The 9,556-nt window shown below is 48.9% G+C and overlaps 1 protein-coding gene across 2 annotated transcripts in view; it reads left to right on the top strand.

Annotated features, from left to right (window-relative positions):
- Positions 1 to 548: 548 nt before the first annotated feature.
- Positions 549 to 9,556, top strand: part of itga11b (integrin, alpha 11b) — a 30,179-nt gene continuing 21,171 nt past the window's right edge. The window contains exon 1 of one of the 2 annotated variants that reach the window (XM_047333607.1): positions 549 to 724. In XM_047333607.1, coding sequence (XP_047189563.1) covers positions 679 to 724 — 46 coding nt within the window. In that variant the 5' untranslated portion in view covers positions 549 to 678. The remainder of the gene's footprint in view (positions 725 to 9,556) is intronic. The other variant, XM_047333608.1, reaches the window with a different exon arrangement.

Here is a 9,556-nt window from a genome sequence, read left to right as displayed (position 1 = left end):
CGAGCGCAGACACAATGGAGGCATTTCCTGTTTGTGCACCGATCAGGACATTAAGGGAACGTGAAGTTAATGCTGTGTGTGTTAAAGCAGACACGAGGCAGGAGGAGGTGTGTTTCCTCCCCTCCCTCCTCCTCCTCCTCCCTCCTCCTCCTCCTCCCTCCTCCTCCTCCTCCTCTCCCTCCTCCTCCTCCTCCCTCCTCCTCCTCCTCCTCTCCCTCCTCCTCCTCCTCTCCTTCCTCCCCTCCCTCCTCCTCCTCCTCTTCCTCCACCTCTCCTTCCTCCTCCTCTTCCTCCTCCTTCCTCCTCCTCTCCCTCCACCTCTCCCTCCACCTCTCCCTCCTCCTCTCCCTCCACCTCTCCCTCCACCTCTCCCTCCTCCTCTCCTTCCTCCCCTCCCTCCTCCTCCTCCTCTTCCTCCACCTCTCCTTCCTCCTCCTCTTCCTCCTCCTTCCTCCTCCTCTCCCTCCACCTCTCCCTCCACCTCTCCCTCCTCCTCTCCCTCCACCTCTCCCTCCACCTCTCCCTCCTCCTCTCCCTCCACCTCTCCCTCCTCCTCCTCTTCCTCCTCTCTCTTCTTCACACATCCGAGCAGCAGATTTCAGAATCAACTCTCCAACATCAACATCACTCACACTCTGTCCGACTCTCTGCTTCAGCAACTCTTCATCTAACACACTCATGGATTATTATCTGCTGCTGTTGTGGACCTGCAGCCTCCTGCCAGGTGAGAGAGAGAGTGTGTGAGTGTGTGAGTGTGTGTGTGTGTGTGTGTGTGTGTGTGAGTGTGAGTGTGTGTGAGTGAGTGTGCGTGTGTGTGAGTGTGTGTGTGTGTGTGTGTGTGTGTGTGTGTGTGTGTGTGTGTGTGTGTGTGTGTGTGTGTGTGTGTGTGTGTGTGTGTGTGTGTGTGTGTGTGTGTGTGTGTGTGTGAGTGAGTGAGTGAGTGAGTGAGTGAGTGAGTGAGTGAGTGAGTGAGTGAGTGAGTGAGTGAGTGAGTGAGTGAGTGAGTGAGTGAGTGAGTGAGTGAGTGAGTGAGTGAGTGAGTGAGTGAGTGAGTGAGTGAGTGAGTGAGTGAGTGAGTGAGTGAGTGAGTGAGTGAGTGTGACAGACAGACAGACAGACAGACAGACAGACAGACAGACAGACAGACAGGTGGTGATGATGAGGATGGACGTTGACTTGCTGTGAGTGTAAAGACTCTTTAATTAGAGTTTCTGATTGGAAACCATCTTCACCATGTGAGTTTTTTCTGATGAACACTGGTTGTTGTCAGGAAGGTTTTTCTCTCGCTGCCCCCGGATCTTTCTGAAGGTCGTCATCAGGTCATTTGTCCACTGGAGTGTTTATCACAGACCCCACAGCGTCACTGACTGACTCTGACTCCGACTGTATCTGAGATCTGAGTGGTTGTTCTTTTTTCCTCTGTGAAGCAGAACGTGGATCTGTTCAAAGACGAGACTCCATCAGGATTTACGAGTCTTCTTAAAGTCTCTGGGCCTGTAAAGACGAGTTGATGAAGTGAACTCTGACTCCACGGTCTTTGTCACCTACTGGTGGAGTCATGGAGTCGTGTGAGGATTCCAGTGGTCAGTGGAGAGCAGGTGCCACAGAAAAGAGTCAGAGAGCAATAATGAAACAAGATAAAGTTCAGAACGGATATTCAGACGGTGAATATTTGATGAAAGCCCTGACGGTGTTTCCCAGAGGTCACATGGTTCGTTTCACCGACAAAGTGCTGCAGGATGGTTCTTCCAACAGAATGGTACAGGTCGAGAGCCTGTTCTGGAGCTTTCAGCCGTGTCACATGGTTTTCATCCACAGAGTTTGATTCCTAGTTCATAATCAGATCAACTAGTGGTCAGTGCATGGTGTGCCCAAAAAACCCTGTCTATACAAGTCAGAGTGACGTATTTAACTCTGAGAATCACGTGTCATCATCAAACAGATAGAATGTCTGTCTCCATGGTAACGCTCTGTCTCTGTCTCAAGACATTTAGGACAAAGGACCAAACTTTACAACCACACTCAACATTCTGAGAGTTGGGACAGAAATGATTTAATGATAATCTGTGAATTATCGGGACAAATGTACAATTAGCCATTTTCTCTTGGAGACCAGGGGGCGGGGCTTATGACCTGTACTGCAGGCAGGTCAGTTTGCTGGTTTGATAAAGTTTAGAAGAATAATGAACACAATCCAGATTATAACATCTTTAGTCTAATTCATATTTTGGCCTGATCATGATTCTTGAAAGAAAAGTTGCAGCTCAACCAAAAACATTAGGAACAACAACGTCTTTACATCATGAAACGTGCAACTTCCGAGGAATATTTAATTAATTTCGTATTTCAATAAGTTTTCCACTTTGACCTGAGGATGGTCAACAGAAAAGGTCATCAGGGGTCAACACAATCATTCGGAGTGTGATTAATAGTTGGTGTAATATCTCGGGACAAGAAGTGTCCGACTGACATCTCCATCCTCTGATGTCTTGGCTGGAAAAACTGTAAATTCACAAATGAGACCAGTTTGTTCCCCGGAGACGGACTCGGAGAATGCGTTCCCGTTTCCCTCTGATTGAATTGTGTTTCCACACATGGGAGCTGGAGCGTTCTGATCGGATCAGGGTGGAGTTCTGTGGGACGGCTGCAGGCCACTGGGCCTCTCGCTGCGAGGTGATGAGAATTCCTCCAGGAAGTCGAGAGGGCGAAGTGGTTTTTACGGCGCGTTGTGGCTTTTAGGGCCGATCGTTAAAACACAGCCAGCAGCTCGTCGGTCATGATGTTGTTGTTGTTGTTGCATCAGTTTGTGGTTCGCTAACGCCGCACAGGAAGGAATCAGTTACCTCCCGCCGGGCTCGGGGCTGACACACACGAGCATCTGATTTCAGCTCCTTGATGTCCCAGACGGGTGGGGTTAAACACATCTGTCGTGAATCCCAGTAAATAGTTTTTAAAGACGAGGGCTGTGATTGGTGGAATCTCTCTGACACGTTGTGTTTTACGCTTCACTATTACAACAAACTGAAACCTTCCTCCTCCTCGTCATCACAGCAGCTGCTTCATAGTGAACCACAGACACGCGTGATGGTTTTTATTTGATTTGTAATTAATAAGCAGCTCTGCCTCGGGGACAGAACATCTGGACAGAAATGTCTGAAAAGTTTATATAACTAAAGCAAATGAAACAACTCCAGTAACTCAATGTTTCACTGGACGACGATCGAGCCAATGTAAGAAAAACCTTCTCATCGAATGTCGTCCAGAAAACGAGTCCTTGCTCACTCGGAAAGTTAAAAACAGCAGGAGTCTGCTCTCGTCTTCTCTCCGCCTGCTCTCGTCTGCTCTCGCCTGCTCTCGTCTGCTCTCCGTCTGCTCTCGTCTTCTCTCGCCTGCTCTCGCCTGCTCTCGTCTGCTCTCCGTCTTCTCTCGCCTGCTCTCGCCTGCTCTCGTCTGCTCTCCGTCTGCTCTCGTCTTCTCTCGCCTGCTCTCGCCTGCTCTCGCCTGCTCTCGTCTGCTCTCCGTCTTCTCTCGCCTGCTCTCGCCTGCTCTCGTCTTCTATCGTCTGCTCTCCGTCTGCTCTCGTCTGCTCTCGTCTGCTCTCGTCTTCTCTCCGCCTGCTCTCGTCTTCTATCGTCTGCTCTCCGTCTGCTCTCCGTCTGCTCTCCGTCTGCTCTCGTCTGCTCTCGTCTGCTCTCGTCTTCTATCGTCTGCTCTCCGTCTGCTCTCCGTCTGCTCTCGTCTGCTCTCGTCTGCTCTCGTCTGCTCTCGTCTTCTCTCCGTCTGCTCTCGTCTGCTCTCGTCTTCTCTCCGCCTGCTCTCGTCTTCTATCGTCTGCTCTCCGTCTGCTCTCCGTCTGCTCTCCGTCTGCTCTCCGTCTGCTCTCGTCTGCTCTCGTCTGCTCTCGTCTTCTCTCGTCTGCTCTCGTCTTCTCTCCGTCTGCTCTCCGTCTGCTCTCGTCTGCTCTCGTCTGCTCTCGTCTTCTCTCCGCCTGCTCTCGTCTTCTATCGTCTGCTCTCCGTCTGCTCTCCGTCTGCTCTCCGTCTGCTCTCCGTCTGCTCTCGTCTGCTCTCGTCTGCTCTCGTCTTCTATCGTCTGCTCTCCGTCTGCTCTCCGTCTGCTCTCGTCTGCTCTCGTCTTCTATCGTCTGCTCTCCGTCTGCTCTCCGTCTGCTCTCCGTCTGCTCTCGTCTGCTCTCGTCTGCTCTCGTCTGCTCTCGTCTTCTCTCCGTCTGCTCTCCGTCTGCTCTCGTCTGCTCTCGTCTGCTCTCGTCTTCTCTCCGCCTGCTCTCGTCTTCTATCGTCTGCTCTCCGTCTGCTCTCCGTCTGCTCTCCGTCTGCTCTCGTCTGCTCTCGTCTGCTCTCGTCTGCTCTCGTCTGCTCTCGTCTTCTCTCCGTCTGCTCTCCGTCTGCTCTCGTCTGCTCTCGTCTGCTCTCGTCTTCTCTCCGCCTGCTCTCGTCTTCTATCGTCTGCTCTCCGTCTGCTCTCCGTCTGCTCTCCGTCTGCTCTCGTCTGCTCTCGTCTGCTCTCGTCTTCTATCGTCTGCTCTCCGTCTGCTCTCCGTCTGCTCTCCGTCTGCTCTCGTCTGCTCTCGTCTGCTCTCGTCTGCTCTCGTCTTCTATCGTCTGCTCTCCGTCTGCTCTCGTCTGCTCTCGTCTGCTCTCGTCTTCTCTCCGCCTGCTCTCGTCTTCTATCGTCTGCTCTCCGTCTGCTCTCCGTCTGCTCTCCGTCTGCTCTCGTCTGCTCTCGTCTGCTCTCGTCTTCTATCGTCTGCTCTCCGTCTGCTCTCCGTCTGCTCTCCGTCTGCTCTCGTCTGCTCTCGTCTGCTCTCGTCTTCTCTCCGTCTGCTCTCCGTCTGCTCTCGTCTGCTCTCGCCTGCTCTCGTCTGCTCTCCGTCTGCTCTCGTCTGCTCTCGTCTGCTCTCGCCTGCTCTCCGTCTGCTCTCGTCTGCTCTCGCCTGCTCTCGTCTGCTCTCGCCTGCTCTCGTCTTCTCTCGCCTGCTCTCGTCTTCTCTCCGCCTGCTCTCGTCTTCTATCGTCTGCTCTCCTTCTGCTCTCGTCTGCTCTCGTCTGCTCTCGTCTTCTCTCCGCCTGCTCTCGTCTTCTATCGTCTGCTCTCCGTCTGCTCTCCGTCTGCTCTCCGTCTGCTCTCGTCTTCTATCGTCTGCTCTCCGCCTGCTCTCGTCTTCTATCGTCTGCTCTCCGTCTGCTCTCCGTCTGCTCTCGTCTGCTCTCGTCTGCTCTCGTCTGCTCTCGTCTGCTCTCCGTCTTTTCTCGTCTGCTCTCGTCTGCTCTCGTCTGCTCTCGTCTGCTCTCGTCTGCTCTCGTCTGCTCTCGTCTGCTCTCGTCTGCTCTCGTCTGCTCTCGTCTGCTCTCCGTCTGCTCTCCGTCTGCTCTCGTCTGCTCTCGTCTGCTCTCGTCTGCTCTCGTCTGCTCTCGTCTGCTCTCGTCTGCTCTCGTCTGCTCTCCGCCTGCAGGAAGTGACACAGACGCCCAGAGCTCTGTTCACTAAATCAAGCCCATCGTTGACCTGATTATTATTTATTTCCCACGATTGCATCTGATTTGAAAACTGGAGATTTTGCAAATAAAAAAAACAGACTTTGTTTCTATTCTAAGAAAAACAAAACTCATGTGTTGCTACAGAAGCTGCAGTTGAATATAATCTGTTTAAAATCATGAGAGAAGCTGAAAACACATCAGGAATAATCTGCTTCATATGAAAACAAACAGAAAAAGTCACAGCGTCTCTTCGACTGTCAGATCCTCCTCAGACCTGGACCAGGACCAGGATCTGGATCTGGACCTGGATCTGGATCTGGACCTGGATCTGGATCTGGATCTGGACCTGGACCTGGACCTGGATCTGGATCTGGATCTGGATCTGGATCTGGACCTGGACCTGGATCTGGATCTGGACCTGGACCTGGATCTGGATCTGGATCTGGACCTGGACCTGGACCTGGACCTGGATCTGGATCTGGATCTGGATCTGGACCTGGACCTGGATCTGGATCTGGACCTGGACCTGGACCTGGATCTGGATCTGGACCTGGACCTGGATCTGGATCTGGATCTGGATCTGGATCTGGACCTGGATCTGGATCTGGATCTGGACCTGGACCTGGATCTGGATCTGGATCTGGACCTGGACCTGGATCTGGATCTGGATCTGGACCTGGACCTGGACCTGGACCTGGATCTGGATCTGGATCTGGACCTGGACCTGGATCTGGATCTGGATCTGGACCTGGACCTGGACCTGGACCTGGATCTGGATCTGGATCTGGACCTGGACCTGGATCTGGATCTGGTTCTGGATCTGGATCTGGACCTGGTTCTGGTTCTGGATCTGGATCTGGACCTGGACCCTCATATTAAATCTAAAAGAGTTCAAGAGATTAAGATAATGAAAATCCACAAAGATGAGTTGGTTCAAGTAAAGTTAAAATGACATGAGATGAGAAAGAAAGCGAAGTGATGATAATCAGATCACCATCAGATGACATGAGGTAAAATTCTCTGTTATTAAATGAAATGAGAGAAGATTCAATGTTATGGTAATTCATAAAATGATATTGGGTCCAGACAGATGAGATGAGATAACATTGGTGTAGACCTGTCATGATGATAAATCCTCAGGAGATTGAAGAGATGAGATGACAACAACTCCCATCATGCCACTGCACTTCACACATTCACCACACTCCATGTTGTTATTGGCTCGACTGAGACCCCTGGTGGCAGAAAACTGCATATTGTCCGTTATGACTAAATAATATGCAAGGAGATAAATGAGTTCAGATTACATCGGATTAGTAACAAGAATAAAACTGGATCAAACTGAAACGACGCTGACGTTTAACGCAGGATTATGATCAGTAACCTTCTACGTGAATCTCTCTGACTGACTTTCTATTATTCAGGTAAAAAAAACAGACTTTGTTTCTATTCTAAGAAAAACAAAACTCATGTGTTGCTACAGAAGCTGCAGTTGAATATAATCTGTTTAAAATCATGAGAGAAGCTGAAAACACATCAGGAATAATCTGCTTCATATGAAAACAAACAGAAAAAATCACAGCGTCTCTTCGACTGTCAGATCCTCCTCAGACCTGGACCAGGACCAGGATCTGGATCTGGACCTGGATCTGGATCTGGACCTGGATCTGGATCTGGATCTGGACCTGGATCTGGATCTGGATCTGGATCTGGACCTGGACCTGGACCTGGATCTGGATCTGGACCTGGACCTGGATCTGGATCTGGATCTGGACCTGGACCTGGACCTGGATCTGGATCTGGACCTGGACCTGGACTGAAACTCTCCGGCAGATCGTGATGCCAGATCTCATAACTTAACTTTATCACCTCGCACTCTGCCAAGTGTGGATTAATGGGCATCACCTGAATAAAGAAACCTCATCAATCATTTCTCTGGAGGTGTGCAGCGACAACACTCCACTGCAAATCCCATTAAATCTGTTTGCTATTCATCCATCTATTCATCCATCTATTCATCCATCTATTCATCCCTCTATTCATCCATCTATTCATCCCTCTATTCATCCATCTATTCATCCATCTATTCATCCATCCCTCTATTCATCCATCTATTCATCCATCTATTCATCCATCTATTCATCCATCTATTCATCCATCTATTCATCCATCCCTCTATTCATCCATCTATTCATCCATCTATTCATCCCTCTATTCATCCATCTTTTCATCCATCTATTCATCCATCTATTCATCCCTCTATTCATCCATCTATTCATCCATCTTTTCATCCCTCTATTCATCCATCTTTTCATCCCTCTATTCATCCATCTATTCATCCATCTATTCATCCCTCTATTCATCCATCTATTCATCCATCTATTCATCCATCCCTCTATTCATCCATCTTTTCATCCATCTATTCATCCATCTATTATCCATCTATTCATCCATCTATTCATCCATCTATTCATCCCTCTATTCATCCATCTATTCATCCATCTATTCATCCATCCCTCTATTCATCCATCTATTCATCCATCCCTCTATTCATCCATCTATTCATCCATCCCTCTATTCATCCATCTTTTCATCCATCTATTCATCCATCTATTCATCCCTCTATTCATCCATCTACTCATCCATCTATTCATCCATCTATTCATCCATCTATTCATCCATCTATTCATCCCTCTATTCATCCATCTACTCATCCATCTATTCATCCATCTATTCATCCATCTATTCATCCATCTACTCATCCATCTATTCATCCATCTATTCATCCATCTATTCATCCATCCCTCTATTCATCCATCTATTCATCCATCCCTCTATTCATCCATCTATTCATCCATCCCTCTATTCATCCATCTTTTCATCCATCTATTCATCCATCTATTCATCCCTCTATTCATCCATCTACTCATCCATCTATTCATCCATCTATTCATCCCTCTATTCATCCATCTATTCATCCATCTATTCATCCATCTATTCATCCCTCTAGTCATCCATCTACTCATCCATCTATTCATCCATCTATTCATCCCTCTATTCATCCATCTATTCATCCATCTATTCATCCATCTATTCATCCATCTATTCATCCATCCATCGCTTCTATCTTAAAATTAACAGATCGGTCAAATAACAACTGCGTGGTTGAACAGATGCGAGTGATTATAATTCAGGAGTCAAACATCACGTATATGTTCCTGTGTTATATAAGCGTCTCCTCAGCTGCTCTTATTTCACAGCGAATGACTCCGGGTCTGGAACGCTGCCGGAGCTGAAATAGTTGGAAGGTCACCGGAGCGCTGAGCACAAAACCATGAGGAAGGAAAATAAATGAAGAGATTCTCTTTTCTATCAAAGTCTGTTGTTTGCTCCGGCGTCATCGTCATGATCCGATAGACGAAGAATGCCTCAGATTTTCCTCCGTTGATCATTCTTATCCTCGGTCATTTGGATGATGACACATGTTAAATCCAACCTGCTCCCGATGAAGAGATGAGTCATCTCTTTCCTTTTCCTTCGCTCGCTCCAGATTTCCCATCGTGGAAAATCAAGTTGTAAACTTAAAGAGCGACGTTTGTTCCTCCTGTATCATCTCAGTCCTCCGTCCGTCCTCCTGTCAACCCACAGGCCCGATGGAACGTTCAACTGAAACAACAAGAAGCTCCAGAGCTGCAGGTCGGAGCAGGAGACAGAGGAAGAGGATGAGGATGCAGGTGAACGAGTGAGAAGAGGAAGAGGATGAACGGTTGAGATGGAGGCGAGAAGAAGAGGATGAAGGTGAAAGAGTGAGAAGAGGAAGTGGATGAAGGTGAACGAGTGAGAAGAGGAAGAGGATGAACCGTTGAGACGGAGGCGAGAAGAAGAGGATGAAGGTGAACGAGTGAGAAGAGGAAGAGGATGAAGGTGAACGAGTGCGAAGAGGAAGAGGATGAAGGTGAACGAGTGAGAAGAGGAAGAGGATGAACGGTTGAGACGGACGCCAGAAGAAGAGGATGAAGGTGAACGAGTGAGAAGAGGAAGAGGATGAAGGTGAACGA

This window comes from Scophthalmus maximus, chromosome 7 (assembly GCF_022379125.1).
Source record: "Scophthalmus maximus strain ysfricsl-2021 chromosome 7, ASM2237912v1, whole genome shotgun sequence".
NCBI lineage: Eukaryota > Metazoa > Chordata > Actinopteri > Pleuronectiformes > Scophthalmidae > Scophthalmus > Scophthalmus maximus.
This window is presented reverse-complemented; position numbering and strand designations above follow the sequence as displayed.